This window comes from Podarcis raffonei, chromosome 1 (assembly GCF_027172205.1).
Source record: "Podarcis raffonei isolate rPodRaf1 chromosome 1, rPodRaf1.pri, whole genome shotgun sequence".
Taxonomy (NCBI): Eukaryota; Metazoa; Chordata; class Lepidosauria; order Squamata; family Lacertidae; genus Podarcis; species Podarcis raffonei.
In genome coordinates, this window is record NC_070602.1 from 57,721,903 (window position 1) to 57,738,157 (window position 16,255).

General features: G+C 40.2%; 1 protein-coding gene across 7 annotated transcripts in view; it reads left to right on the forward strand.

Annotated features, from left to right (window-relative positions):
- The window catches only part of SHANK2 (SH3 and multiple ankyrin repeat domains 2), a 343,276-nt gene that overhangs the window by 49,197 nt on the left and 277,824 nt on the right, over positions 1-16,255 (forward strand). For all 7 annotated transcript variants that reach the window (XM_053388521.1, XM_053388455.1, XM_053388493.1 and 4 more), the window contains exons 3-7: positions 4,517-4,720; positions 7,792-7,863; positions 8,977-9,085; positions 9,252-9,403; positions 10,352-10,519. In XM_053388521.1, the coding sequence (XP_053244496.1) occupies positions 4,517-4,720; positions 7,792-7,863; positions 8,977-9,085; positions 9,252-9,403; positions 10,352-10,519 (705 nt within the window). The remainder of the gene's footprint in view (positions 1-4,516; positions 4,721-7,791; positions 7,864-8,976; positions 9,086-9,251; positions 9,404-10,351; positions 10,520-16,255) is intronic.

The window sequence follows — 16,255 nt, forward strand, 5'->3', positions numbered from 1 at the left end:
TTCCTCAGCCAGCAAAGCGAGATGAGCGCCGCAACCCCAGAGTCGTCCGTAACTGGACCTAATGGTCATGGGTCCTTTTTACCTTTACCTTTAAGTGGTGTGAATGCACTGAGAGCTGAGCTGATGGGGTGCTGTCTCAAAACCTAGTGTGGCTTTGGACAAGAGGCACAAGGGCTCTGGCAGTTCCTAGAGTCTTCCTTCCCAAAGCCTAGTTAGTGCTTTCCCAGCCCTGCCTTTGGTATAACAGCACGAGGACTGGATTGGGTGGGGTGCCAAATTTTGGCCTTGCACAAGATGCTGTAGTACTCAAATCTGCCACTGATGCAGGGACACAGCAGTGGCAAGGTAGAGGCTGAATGGGTGCAGTGGTGAAGCCAATCTCTTTCAGCTGTCAGTGTGCCTGCAAAGCCCCCCACTGCCCAGTTAGGCATCAGTGACCCTGCTGTTGGCAGGACTGCAGTGTGGCCCTGCACTGCCCCTGCCCCCCAGTTGCTCCTGATGTAAAATTTTCAACTGTAAGCAGTTACCTCCTTTGGTAGTAGTTCTGGTGGGACAAAAGGAATACGATCCGCAGGGCTCCTAGTTTATCAGTGCTTTTCAAATACACTGGGAGTTGAATGGGCAAGGCTTCCAGTGCTTCAGGCTAGCATTGCACATTCCATGCAGGTCAAGATCCTGGTCTGCTACTGCATAGTAGGGCCCCTTCACCAGCACTATCATCTACCATTCAGAGATACAGATACTTGGCAGCTTCTGTGTGCAGCCTGTTCCAGTCCGGAGACCAGCTGTCATGCTGCAACCCAAGCTGGGTGGGGGAGGGGCTGGTCCCCATTATTGCAGAAGCTATGGAGCAGTTATAGTTGAGAACAGCACATCCTGAAATGGTGCTGATGGCCACTGGTCCCTGGGGTGCTATAGGCTTACTTGCTCTAAGACTCTCCTTTGACCACTTTGTATATTCATGATTTGTGACCTTATATCTTAATAACAAATATGATATTTAATCAATCTTTAACAGAGTAGGCCCACTGAAATTAAGGGGCTTAATTTAGGCATGTTCAGAGTCTACTCTGAGTAAAACTTAGTTGAATGTCACCCCAATAGTTTAGCCAGTCATTCTACAAATCTTCAACTTAATTCCATGCCAGATTTTACAACAGTTGATGTAGATGGATTTTTTTATTTTGCAGTCTCTTACTACTTGAGAAAAGCCTGATAAGTTGTACTTAACCTTTAAAAAGACTGCATGTTTTCTAAGCAGCATGTTATAATTCAACTTGCACTGCTCTCTAAATTACAATGATTATATCTGAGCAGCCATCACACTGGAAAGTTAGTAGCCACACAGTTTCCATGCCACAGTTGTTCTTCAAGCAAGACGATTCAGATACTGTAACACAATTGTTATTCTTCTTATTAATATTACTGTACTGTGTAACGTACTCAAAACACCTAACCACAGTTCTGCTGTCCTATCCACTGTCAGTGGAATTTCTTTCTCGAATAGTAATTGACATTGTTTTACTCTCTCTTTTGCCTGCAGACACTGATAGTAGTTCACTGGCCATGTCAAACATTTTTTTCCTGTAGTTTAGACACAGCTATTCCATGGAAGGGTTATGTCTGCCAGCAAACATATTCATATATCACTACATTAAATGGACTGCCTGCCTGGAAGTTAATAAGGGCTGTTCAATATGTATGCCAAGGTGAAAATCATATTTGAGGAAGGTAGAAAGCCTAGGCTGGAATCCAAAGTTCCTCTTCCACTTATTATTTTCTTTTTGCTGGTAGTTCCCGCAGGTAAGATAAAAATCAAATCCTCTACCATGTGAGGAAGTGGAACATGATATACAAGTTTAATGTAAAACTAAGTTATATGTATAGCTTGCGTAAAGCTTGCTCATCCTCAGGCAAAACTGCCTAGTCTTTCTCCTGTCACAGTTCTGTGGATCCAGCCATATACTTATCCTATTTAAATCAAAACCATTTCCTTTTCCCATGGAATGCCCTTGGAAATGGAAGAAAGAGAATGTCATCACATCAAGTCATTTCCCAGGAGTATTTAAGGTTTCTGGTTTTGGTGTGTGGTGCAGCAGCAGGCCAGGAGCAGCAGAGCTGCCAGTTTGCTGATTATGACTGATTTAGAAAGCTACCACCTGCTGGCTAACTTCTCTCACCCACAATAATACTACAACCAGACGTAACACGGACACTGGCACCAGAGCCTGCAATAAACCCAGATGCCAACTTTGCTGCCACATACACCCGGACAACACCATTACTGGCCCCAACAACATCACACATACCATCTCGGGACTATTTAATTGCTCATCGTCTAACATTGTATATGCCATCAAATGCCAACAGTGTCCTTCAGCTCTCTATATTGGACAAACAGGCCAAACCTTACGCCAAAGAATAAACGGACATAAATCGGACATCAAGAATCACAAGACAGAGAAACCAGTAGGAGAACACTTCAATCTCCCAGGACATTCTATACAAGATCTCAAAGTAGCTGTTTTACTACAAAGGAATTTCAGAAATAGACTGGAAAGAGAAGCTGCTGAATTGCAACTCATTACCAAACTTAAAACCATGGAGAGACCTGGTCTGAACAAAGACATTGGATTCTTATCTCATTATACATGACAAAGCCATTTTTCACCTTCTCACCCCTTGCTTTTTCCTGTAAGACCTATTGCAGTAGTTAAGAGTCGTCAACAGGCTCATCACAGCTATCTGCCAATCACCCATTCCCACCACCCTTCTGAGTAATACCCCTCCCCACCTTCTCACTATATAGAAGGATCTGGCAACTTCTGTTTCAGTGTATCTGAAGAAGTGTGCATGCACACGAAAGCTCATACCAAGAACTAACTTAGTTGGTCTTTAAGGTGCTACTGGAAGGAAATTTTTTTTTTTTTTTCTCTCACTTGGAACTCCTTCTCTGGGCATCTGATTTACCAGAATTCTACTGGATGTGCAGGGAAAGAGGACAACAGTTCAGGCAGTGCTGGAAATATCATAGAGTCCCAAATGAAAGAGTACTTAGACTTCTTACATTGCCAGATTTTGGGTGTAAAATTGATAGTTACATTCACTTAACATGTGACAAGTATAAAAAAAACCCTATTAATTGTGGTGTGTGTGTGTGTGTGTGTGTGTGTGTGTGTGTGTGTGTGTAATTTCAGCAGCAGTTTCCTTAATGGCCTACTGCTACAAATTTTTTAGTATTTATTAACTTGTTTTAATGAACAATTAATTATTAAAATGAATGGGTTGTAGCTAACTAAATTATACTCAGAGTAGACCCATTGAAATTACTGAACCTAAGTTAGTCATGTCCCTTAACTTCAAAGGGTCTGCTCTGAGTAGGACTAACACTGGATACAGCACCCAGAAACAACAATTAAAAAACAACAACCAAGGATAATTATTATAAATAATGAAAATTAAAAATGAAATATTTTAATTTCCATTGATTTTATTTCAAGTTAATTCCCATTTTATGCTTTAAGCTTCACATCTCTCACTATCCATCTATGATGTAAAAACTTGAGGCAGAGTATTTATACCAATGTCAAAGGACATTTCTTATAATTCTGCTACTGAAAGGCACTCTGAAACAAATCAATACAGAGAAGCATTTTGGAGACAGCTTTACATCTGTATTCATGAGCAATCATCTCATTGATAAATGCATTAATGTGTGATACGTATTATTGCAGCATCTGCTCAGCTGTATATTTTCCTGCTATATCATTAGCAGTATTTCTTCAATTTTGGTTTGAAAAGTAATTAGCAGAACCTAAAGCACAGCCTACTATTCCTTAAACAGAAATTTGTAAGCACTTATAGTATTCCAAATGGATGACCATCTGTACACATAATATATCCAATGCAGCTCATAATGTCATGAGTGTATACTGCAATGTCAATTCAAATCAGTTGCAGTCTCTGTGGGCACACAAGCCTTGTTAGCAGACCACAGTTAAATGGCAGCAGCAGAACAAGGAGGGCTGTATGTAGATGCATGCTCAACTATAGCTGGTGGTGCAACTTTTAGTCATGAGCTGGTGCATCTGCGTACTTGCTGCTTGGCAGATTTGGACAATAAGTACAGACTTCCCTTTTCCTTGGCTACCACTCAATTATGGTATCCTGATATTACATATGAACTGCATCATTGTAGTCACCATATCACAATGTTTGTCTAGTTTACATATGGAAATGCTTGTATACTGAAAATGTTCATATATTGCATTTAATAGCATCTGATGTGACTCAGAAAGTTTAAATATGATATGTCTAGGTAAAGGAGAAAGATATGAAATATGCCATTATTTATCTCTTGTGGGATGGACAAGATTGTTTGTTTTATATAAAGCATCAGCATTTATATTAAATAATTAAAGAGGTACTCACCTTATGTAGCAGCCCTGATAATTTATGTGAATTGATTTATGTTTTGTGTGTATTAATTGCCTTTTCTACTTTTTGTGTTTTTCAGAAGTGTATTAGATTTAATCCTGAAGCTTCTGTATGGGTAGCAAAGCAGCGAATTCTTTGCACATTGAATCAAAGTTTGAAAGATGTTCTCAATTATGGCTTGTTTCAGCCTGCGAACAATGGGAGAGATGGGAAATTTCTGGATGAAGAAAGACTTCTTATGGAATACCCACAACCTGTAAACAAGGGTGTTCCAACCTTAGAGGTATTTTAATGAACCATCATTTATTTAAGGTTTGTGTACCAACAGTATGAAGGTTGTTGTTGATTTTAATTTATTAACTGCCCTTCACCCTAAGGTACTTGTATAACGTATATACAGAAGACTCACATCCTGGTACGCTGAAGCTGTTTTGAGTGGGGAGAGAGAGGATCTGAGAAAAGTTACAATTGAAATAATGGAGTTAATATGATGGGCATTTACACAGGATCTTGTCAAGAATGTCTCTTGCTCTTTGGTAATCCTTGACAAAGTACTCTAAATTTTGCTTCCAGGACAACCACATTTCCCCATGCTGTTAGTGCCAGCATACACTGTGACCATTGACTCTTCCTGAGCCCTACCTAGCAGGTTATCTGTTCTAAACAATGTGCGACATCTTCAACCTCAGCCCCAGGCAGGCAAATAATCATTCAGTGTGCCTGCTTGTCACCAACCCAATTTATCTATGCCACTAATGATGATGATATTCCACACTACAAGGAGCTTCCTGCTCCCCCAGAAAATTTCTCACTGTGAGAGGGTATCTGTTAGTCTCTCAAGGAGTAGGTCCCTTCTTCCTCAGAGTAACATTGCACTCCCTAAGATCCTGGGAGTGGGATGCTACTATTGCCTCCCTGAAGGCTTCATCCATCAACAACTCTGAGCTTCTCCAGGTCAGCCAACTTGGCCAACAGAAGTGAACTAGTCCCCTGAGGTCCAAGAGCTCAATGTCTAGCAGACGGGATATTTGTACATTACTTTCTACTTGCATACCTGTCAATATTGAATAGAATTACTTTGGTGCATGGGATTTGTTAGGTCAAAAGGGGGGAAACATAGTCCATGCTGCCCTTCTCACACAGCTGTCAACTCTGTTTGTTACCTTGTGTTTGCTTTGTCAGTGGGACCAAGATGCTTCATCAGCTGAATTTCTCTTACTTATAGAGCAGCTTCCCTACCAGGTTGCCCTAGTTAGCTTTCCCTAGCAGAGGCTGCAGCCAATTGTGGGTCAGGAGGGTCTCACTTGAAAAACACAAGCAAGAGTTGCTCAGTTACCTTTTGGTAGTATTGCTTCTAGACACAACTGTCACGGAGTTAATTTGCTAGGGGATGAGGAAGGAATGCCTGGACTAAGTCTTCTTTCCTAAGGGGGAAGAGATGGGAAGAAGAAAGAGAATGGGGCAGCAAGACTATTTTTAAAAGGAAACATTGGCAACACTAACGGTCATTTCTCTCCCTCCAGAATTGAAGTAAATGATTAAGGATGGCAATTTTGCTCATCAACATGTCTAGCAATCTTCCTTTTCTTCATCATCTGTGCATAGTAGTTTTTGAATTTCATTTAGTAAACAGAAGTCTATTTTTGACTTTGGTTCCAATGTATAATTACACGTTTTGGGGAAATTGCAACATGTTGAGAGCATGAACAGCAACTGCTGTATAGTTTAATGAAGAAATCTGGGGTGGGGGAAGTGAGGTTATTTTTAAAAGAAGAATGGTACAAGAATATAGAACTCCACTGCTTTCAAATTTGAGATATAATTATGTGAGTTGACAGGCCACGCCTCAGGGGACTAGAGCAGGTGTATTCTAAAAAGCATTTCTTTTCTAATCTTTGAATACAAAATGACAAAACCTTACAATTCCATGTCCTTATGAAGGAGTTAACTATATTCTCCTATGGACCGGAATTTCAGTTTATTCTGGGTGATCACAAACAATTAGTTTCTTACTGTTGGGCTAGAATGCAGCCATCTATTTGCAGCAGCACCCATTTCTTTGTGTCTAGAGTATGGATCTCGTGGAATTCATTCGTTGTGAATTATGATCCAGACCGAATTGGAGCATTATCTCCTGGACTAATGTACAGTTTTGAAGACTGTTATCCTTCAGAGTTCACACTGAATCTTGCTATGTAGTTTTCAGTTAAAACACACGTGCACCAAAAGGGTTTTTTTTAATGTGTATTTTAGGAGAAAATATGTTAGGAATTTGAATCTTGTGGAAAGGTTAAACTATGTATTTAGATGTGCGTTTTGTGCTGAACCATTTTTTAAAGCACATTTTAATGCAGAAATGGGACAGAACAAGTAATGAATGAACGCACACAAAAGTGATATAGACCTGAAACAGACTTATCTGCTCATCCCTGGTCTAAAGTGATAACACAGGAGAGATGAGAAAAAAAGGAACAACAGGGAAAGAAACTGAACCCATCTGATACCAATTTTTCCTGTGCTATTGCAGTGCTGCCCTAAATTTCTGCTTAAGGAATATACCCAAACTTTGAAGTTTCATAGTGTTCTTTATGCATAAGAATTCCTCATGAAAAGTGCCATAGCGTATGTATGCCTAAACATATACTTTTTAAGAAACTGAATAAAATACCCTATTTATCTGTGTATAAGATGCTCCCATGTATAAGATGACCCCTATTTTTTGAGCCCAAAATTAAGAAATAAACACTTGCAACATTCTGTGTATAAGATGACCCCCAATTTTAATCTTTAAAATTTTGGGGGGAAATAGTCTTATACATGGAAAAATACAGTATATAGGGCGCAATCAACTATAGTTGGGCATTTTAAAGGCCTGCTGTTTTTAATGGGTGCACATGCACCCATGATAGTTGACATTTATAAGTTCAGTTCATGCTAAGATATTGTTTGGTGTGATTAATAATACGTTGTGATTAGCCAGCAAAATAGAATAGGAAACCATGGTTGAAGTAAGTTCCCAAACTATGGTTTGTGTAGACTATGGCTTGTGATACCTGAAGTGCTTCTACAGACAGATGCACATAGAGAAAGGAACTGGGGGGAAAATGAAAGCTGACAAGCAGTTCTAAACCATGGTTAATTTGTAAGTACAGAAATATGATTTTGTGTACTGTCTAAATTAACTCATAAGCATTCTGTTGGTTGTCCCAATATCTTGAATGTTATGGAAACTGACCCTTCAAAGCATATTAACATTTACCTGGTTGCTTTTTAAAATAATAGTCATCATAACTATTCTTTTTCTAGAATATTTCTAAAATGAAAAGTAACATTCAAATAATGTTGCCATTTCAGTTTCGGTATAAGAAAAGAGTGTACAGACAATTTAATCTTGATGAAAAGCAGCTAGCCAAGCTCCACACAAAGGTATGTCTAAGTGAAGAGCCTCTAATGTGGTAAGAATAAAGACTAGCAGAAAATGTCATTTAAGGTGTATTTTATCGACTTTTGTTACCCTCCCCCCCCGATTATAGGAACAAGCTAAGGAAATTACAATGCAGATAGCAACCAGGCTGTTAATAAGACCTGATACTATGCACATTTTTTTTCATTTATTTAGTTGATCTGGTGAAACATTAAGAGGCTAATATCATTAATATATTGAAGGATTGTTGAAGGCTATGACAGAGCATTAACACCAGGCCCGGGTAAGGGGCAGCCAGGTACACTTGGCCTGTGCCCTGGAGGGCTAGGCCAGCCCAGGGGCCATGCTAGGAACCTGCTGGACTTACATTGTCAAGCCAAGAACAAGACTCCTGTCCTAGGCCTCAGACAAGCTCTGCATGGGCTTCATTAACACTATCGCCCTGGGTAGGCGTTATTTTAAGCCTGCAGTGCACTGCAGGGACACGGGTGGCGCTGTGGGTAAAAGCCTCAGCGCCTAGGGCATGCCGATCGAAAGGTCGGCAGTTCGAATCCCCGCGGCGGGGTGCGCTCCCGTTGCTTGGTCCCAGCGCCTGCCAACCCCCAGGTGCAAGTAGATAAATAGGGACCGCTTACTGGCGGGAAGGTAAACAGCGTTTCCGTGTGCTGCGCTGGCTCGCCAGATGCAGCTTTGTCACGCTGGCCACGTGACCCGGAAGTGTCTCCGGACAGCACTGGCCCCTGGCCTCTTAAGTGAGATGGGCGCACAACCCCAGAGTCTGTCAAGACTGGCCTGTACGGGCAGGGGTACCTTTACCTTTACCTTGCACTTGCCACCATTTACTAATATGTGTGCACACAAAGATGTATAAATGAAATAGATTCCTATGCATAGGTGTTTAACACATATCATCCTGGTCTCCTTTTGGAGGAAGGGTGAGATATAAAATCTAAAAAATAGTAAAATAATAAACCAAAAGTAAATGGGCAGTAAGGTGTGTTTCATATGCATACTTTTATTCATGATTTTGGATACACACTAGATGATGATTGTTGCTTATAACTAAACTCTATATTTTACAATAGTAAAATATTTCACATAATGCTATCTTTCAGGCTAATTTTCGAAAATGTATGGACCACGTTCACCACCTGTCTGTTGAAAAACTAACAAAGATGCTGGACCGGGGACTTGATCCTAACTATCATGACTTGGAAAGTGGAGGTATGAAGTAAATAATTCTCACGTTTTAGCAGAAAATACACACATCTTTAGTAAATTGCGATGAAGAAATGTCTAGTGGATATGAAGTGAGTTGAATTTATATGCTTTATATGACTTAAGAGGAGTTGCATAATTATTTCTTTCTTTTCATTCTTTCTCGCTTTAGAAACCCCACTGACTTTGGCAGCTCAACTTAGCAATACTGTTGAAGTTATCAAAGCCCTGAAAAATGGAGGAGCTCATTTAGATTTCAGAGCTAAAGATGGCATGACAGCATTACACAAAGCAGCTAGAGCCAAGAACCAACTTACCCTGAAGGTAATTCATATGTTATGTCCATTATGCATTGTTTTATATAGAAGAGTGTACGAAGGAAAATGCTTGAGTTAATTATCAGCATCCTTAATGGATCTTTTAATCTACATTCACTCAAAGGTTTCTTTTGTTGGCTTCGGACTTCCAAGATTGGCTTTCAACAAAGAATTCATTTTGGTGGAAATAAAAAGGGTGGTGAAACTTTACCTTGTTGCCTGATAGGTAATACCTGTTTGTGCAAAATGGGAATAGAGCTACAGCCATTTATCTGACTTTAGAAGAGAATATCCGTTTCAGCGGGTTACTATCTTTTGTAGTGTTTGCCCTTTAAACTTAATGTGCATGGATTTCTTAATTTGTTGGAGTTTTGGCCATGTTGTTTAAACAGTGGAACAGAAGAATAAGCATCTGTATTTTGAAATTTCCTGATGAGGGACCTACTAGGTCAGAAAGGTGCTAGGTTACACATTTTCGGATATTAATTTATTTAATGTTTTGTTTTACTTAACAACATTTTGCAATAATCAACAAAACTCTAATCCCAAAGTAAATACATTAAATATAGATCGACAAAAGAAAAACATTTCTTCTAGAAAAATTCAAAACCTACTTGAATGTGCTGTTGGAGGTAACGATTTTGTTGACAATACTGTTTCTATGGTCACCTGCCATTCTTGGTCAAATATATGATGTTATGTTTTGCCATTATCACAAAATCCCAAACTTCATTAAACCTTTGCAAGGAATTCAGTGTTGCACTGAAACAAACATTCTGTCAGCACAAGCATGTCTGCTTGGCTGACCGACCGACCTTCCCTCTCCTCCCCTGCATGATATTCGTTGTTTTTTTAAGAGTATATGTACAGCCTTATGCAGAAATAAGAACCATAGTATCTGCAGATCTTTGTTTAGTTATTAGTCTAATTCTTCAAAACCTATCATTACTTACAGACCCTCTTAGAGCTTGGAGCATCTCCCAATTATAAAGACAGCTGTGGACTGACACCGTTGTATCACACTGCCATAGTTGGAGGAGATCCATATTGTTGCGAGCTCTTGCTTCATGAACATGCTACTGTAGGTTGCAAAGATGAAAATGGATGGCAAGAGATTCACCAGGTAGGAAAGATTAACTTTGGTGCATTAAGATAAGTCCAGGTGCACAGTGCAGCGGTGGAGCAAGCCGATTGGGTGCCTGGGGCGGTGCGCGTGCCCTGCGCCCAGGGGTGGGGCCAGCCACCCGCAGGGTGGGGCGAGCCGGGGCAGGACGCTCCGCAGGGCCTCCAAGGAGTCTGCCTGCCTCCTCCCACTCAGCCACCCTACAGCTGAGGAGGACGTGGCAGGCAGACTGTTTGGGACAGTGCGGAGCCTGTAGGCGCCCAAGCCACCACGTCACTCCCAGGAGAGACGCATGGCTTGGGCGCGCTGCAGGCCCCGCGGTGAGTGCCGCCCGGCATTTTGTCACCCCCTTCAGGGGTGACACCCGGGGTAGCCTGCCTCCACTATACCCCCCTTCCTCTACCCCTGGCACAGTGAGAATTATTTTTCTGTAATCTTAAAATATTATTAGAAGCATCCAGATCTCCAACAACCTACACCAACCAGCATCCAGATCTCCAACAACCTACACCAAGCACATGGTCGCTGCTTTAGTTTTGTACAGACATTACTCTATTTTGGTAAGCCATTTCAATTAGAGCAGAGCTGAGCCTACTTACATCATTTGTAGTAATTTCTGTGGCTGTTGCCAGTTTTGGGTGATTTTTGGCACTCAATGTGAATACATTTATGTTCTTTCAGTGCTGCCCTTTTGTGTGATATTCCCCTTTCTTTTTTTCTTGATGTCTTCAGCCCCATTTCCCCAACTGTCATTTCATCTTCTTGGCTGTGATAAGCCATGTGATTTTGTTCAGGTAATGATATAATGGATGCTCAAAAATTGGGACACTTGCAGTAAAGAAGAAGAAGGGAGATTGTGCCAATAAGAAATAACAGTAGCTAAGAGTACAAAAGAATTCACTTTTGTGATGTGAAGTTGGTTGAGTAATTTCTTTGGCTTCATCAAATGTGATCCTTTCAAATCAAATATTGAAATGAATAAAATACATGGTACAACTCTTGTTTGTTTGTTTGTTTGTTTTCTATACCGCCCTATACCTGAAGGTCTCAGGGCGGTTCACATAAAATAATTTAAAATGTTCACATAAAATAAGTTAAAATAGTTTAAAATGCTTTTCCTTCTTTCAGATTTTTGGTCTACTTTTCTTGATAATTAATTCTGCCACTAGAATGCAAAAAGGTGTCTGAACCTTATTTATGTGGGCAAAATGATGTAGATTATCGATAAGGAATGACATGAGAAAAAACGCATTTCCTGACATGCCAGGTGCTGTGATCATTGTATGTGTCGCAGTGGAAATTTGACCCTTTGGATCCTTTGTTTTTAAACCAGTCTCTAAATTTACACTTTATGTGCAGCCAAATAGTACATAAAGCTCTAAGAATCACGGCCTCCCTCACTTTGCGAATGAAGCTCTGAAATAATTGCAATAGAACAGGGTTCAATACAGTATTTAGCAGGCGGAACCATCTGCACTATCATTAGAATGGTGAAGCTTTCTGGATCTTCCTTCATAGCAGTGCTTCTGGTGCCCTCTTGAGCTACTCAGTGGAATGAATAATTCAATATTAATTAGGCAATGCTACAATTTGTTCATCTCCATAGCATCCATAACTGTGTGTCTTCACTGCTTTCAGTGCTAGAAATGCTAGTAGTCTGGGAGAGTCATGTCTAAATGAGTGCCAAACATATAGTAATTAGTGTTACCAAACTCCAGAGAAGGGATTCATAACAGAATGGGGAAATGTGGGTCACTTTGTTTGTTGGACTCAAAATGTATTCGCCATCTTAGAACCATATTGTTTATTTGTTTGAATAATTTGCTAGCCACTCTTTAGAAATCATAGCAGGCAATTACCACCATAAAAGCAACAGTTGCCTTCTCCAGCTAAAAGAACTCAACAACAGAAAAGTTTTCATCTAAAACTTAACTGCTGTGCATAACGACAGCAGCAGGCAAACTTACATGAAGGGAGCTCCTGAGGTGAGGTGCCAAAACATAAAGAGTCCTGTCTCCAATCCCCACTTCATATTTTACTCCAGGTGGCCTTTGAGGCCAGTTTTAATAGTTGATCAAGTTGGGGTTGGGGAAATGGGACCATATAGTCCCTTTTTAAAATTATGTATTGGACATGGAGGTTGTGTGCTGAAGATAACATGCAATTTGGCCCTTTGGCTTTATGTGGAAGGAGTGTGGCATACTGGTGCATAAGCAGCTTTTATGCCTCACTCATCTCTCTTCTGTATTGTGTGGCTTTGCGAAGGTGTGCATGGTTTTTTCTTTGGTAAGAAATGGAAAAATTGATGGAGGGGTATTACCTCTGGTGGGAGACATGTTGTGTTTCTTTGAGGATAGTTTGTCTGCTGATGGGTCTGAAACCCTTGGTGAGTTAGGAACTTCCCCTGCAGGTGAAGACAGGCTCTGGCAGATTGAGCAGATGAGACCAAGACTGGGCCTAACAGTCAAGAAGGAGGTTTCTGCACAAGCTGTAGAGGGAAGTGAGGGGCAGATGGGGCTAGTTAACTGGGGAAGGTAGCCCATCTAGGAGAAGGAAAACTCTGATCCTAAACCTGCTATATGGGATATCTTCGGGAGAAGGAAAGGCTAAGGAGTAAACCCTACACAAATCCAGAGTGGAGTCCCTAAGACAGGTGGGGAAACCCCTATGAGGATGGGTCGCAGTCTGTGCAGCTGTGCAGGTCACTGCTGTTCTTCCGGCTTCCAAACACAGCCCATCACTGGCACTTACAGTAGTGGCAAGCCTTGAGTTAGTTTTCTCTGTCTTTCTATCTGCACATAGCTTCATTGTGAATTCTTACACTGGCTGAACCTGATATATTAATTCATAATTTCCTTTTCAAAAGGCCCTGTGTGCACCTCAGGGCCTTTGTTTGCACTGGGAACTATCATAAGAAATCAAAAGCAGTCTTTTGTAGTTGTAATCGGAGACAAATCAGGTTGGTTTACATCAAGAATGTGGGCTAATTGAAGAGTACAGGCTCAATAGGGGGGAAAGTCATCATTCAGAAGACTGTAATGCAATCCCATTTGGTCTTATCTGTTGTGGTAGGTGTGAAATATCTTGGCACAGTGAAGGAGCCTTCAGTCACCACTTGCCTTCTAGAAATTTTTCTAAAAGCATTGTTTATTCTTACCTGTACCTGCAGTTCTACATAGAGACAAGAAGCTTTCCTATCTCATTTTATATAAAGATGGATATAACACAATCGGTCCCACTAGAGGTGTCTGTAGATAACTTTAATTCATGCTAATTTAATTTGGAGTAGTATTTTAACCTAAGGGTTGAGGGTATCATAGGAGAAATTTAGGATATGCTTTTCTTTGTTTTAAGTGATGGCTTTTTAAAAATTGTGTTTGATCCTTTAAAAAAACAACAACAAAAAAGCAGGTAATACTTTCCAGAAATGCAAATTTTAGGTAGATGGCATTGCATCTTCAGCAGACCTCCAGCAAATCAGTTTTTAACAGGCTGGAAAATTCTAGCTATGGTCACATCCACACCATACATTTAACACACATTTAAAGTACATAGCTTCCCACGAAGAATCCTGGGAACTGCAGTTTCCCTTCACAAGGGCACAATACCTAGCACCTTAAACTGCAGTTTCCAGAGTTCTCTGGGGGAAGTTATGTACCTTACATTTGAATTAAATGGATGCTCTGGATATGACCTAGGACATGCAGCATCCTAAAAATGTTATTAAAGTTTCCAGAACAGGGGTGGGAAACTGGATCTGAAAGGCAGATATTTCATCTCCCTGAAGTCAGGTGATTCCCTCCCCCCCCCCATGGTTTGAAATCAAACTGGCAAATGCTCAGCCTTTGAAATGGCCATTCAGAGTGTTCTTCAAGACCAAATCGTCAGCTGATTGTCTTGTGGGCTGTTTTCTAATTTTTGCACAATTTCTCCACAGAATCAGTCACTTATATAGCATACATATGCAGTATATGAAAATGTGTTTTACTTGCAATAATTTATAACACACACAACTCTTGTACATATTAGTAAAATTTGTTGTCAATGCACGTTTTTGTAGTTTGTATTTGGTTTGTGGTATTTGTAAGGCAAGTCATTTATAATAATTTTTATAATAAGTTTAGCTATTTCTCAACATCCCTTAAAAACTGGATTTGTAGTATGATCATTAGTGCCATCTAGTGGCCTTGACATTTTATTTGGCATGCCCAGGAGTTTTCAGCTTCAGTTTACTATAATACTAACTTTAATAATAATTTTGTAGGTATATACAGTGCTTTTTTCTGGGGGGATGCAGGGGTATGCATAATCCTAAACATTTCGTGAATCTAAGTTTGGCCACATTGAGGGGCAATATTTCAATATGAGTAAAAAAAGAGAGAACCCCTAAACATTTATTTTTTTTAGAAAAAAGCACTGGGTATATAGTTACTCTTTCTGTATTAAGAGCTCAAATATATGTCTAAAATATTATTATAATGGTAGGAATAACAGTGGGAACATCACCTTTGATTATTAATTTATAAAATTCTGCAAATTGTATACTTGGTTTGGGGGAAAGGTAAAATCTTTTGGCTTCTTTGGCTACGCAGAAAACTTGGGGAAAAGGCTACTGTATGCTAAAAGTCACAGAGTCAAAAAGGCACAAAGATGCCAGATTGTTGTTGTTACAGTTTAGAGTGAGTGATACGGCCTTTTCAGGCCAGCAATTGTAATAAAATCTCACTCACCTCGAAAAACCCCTTATACCTCCCTTTGGAGGAAAAGAAGATCCAGTCAGAAGGCAAGCAACAATAAAAAATATTATCATCTAGAAAAATTCTAAGGGTGTTCCCAGTGGCCTTTCTAACCTCTGAAGAGCTTCTGAACAGTCTTGTAACAAGGCAGGTAAAAAGCCTGTTGAGAAAGATAGTCTCAGTAAAAACTGATTTTGAGAGGGGGGGCGTACTTAATTATCTCTTGAAAAACAAATAAAGCCCACTATGTTTAGATCCCCAAACTTGCCAAATAACTTACAAGTAGTTGGTAGAAAACAGAACCCACCTTAAAAATTATTATGTAGGAAGGAGTACCCAAAGGGCAATAGGCGCAAAACAAATTCAGGACTGGGACGTTTTAGCTGAAGAGGGAAACCTCTGTTTCCAGATCATTTCTTAGTGAGAACGAGAACAGCAAAAGGAATAGCTCAGAACCTTTGGATAGTGAGACATTTGAGGATACACTATCACATAGATGTTTATTTTCTCTCTCTCGAGTTCTTCTGGATGCTTTATTGCTAAGCAGGTTCTCATTAAATCATAGTTTGAAACAAACAATGGTTAAATGTAAACAAGCTCTGCTCCTTTCCTGCTTCTGCTAGTGTCTTGCCACCAGGAAACAAGGCACTTCCCAATCCTTCCAGTTGACCAGAAGGGTCTGATGGAGCCTGCTAAGCATGTTAGGCTACATTATCAGGGTTCCTGATTGTGGGGAAGGTTCCTGGTTCAGCCTCTTTTAGCGCTTCTCACTCAATGTTGGTGTGGAAAGTGCAGGGACAGAGGCATTGGGGTGTGTGTGAAGACAGTGCATGTTCTCCCTATAAACTTTATACCGTTCCCTATTCTTTCAATGACTAGACAGATCTAGAGCCTTTTATATTTTTATACTATTTTAAAGTGCTATATTTAGGATCAAGCTAACATTTTATTTCAGTGTAACCTAGTAATATTGTAGGATATTAACATACAATTCACCCCT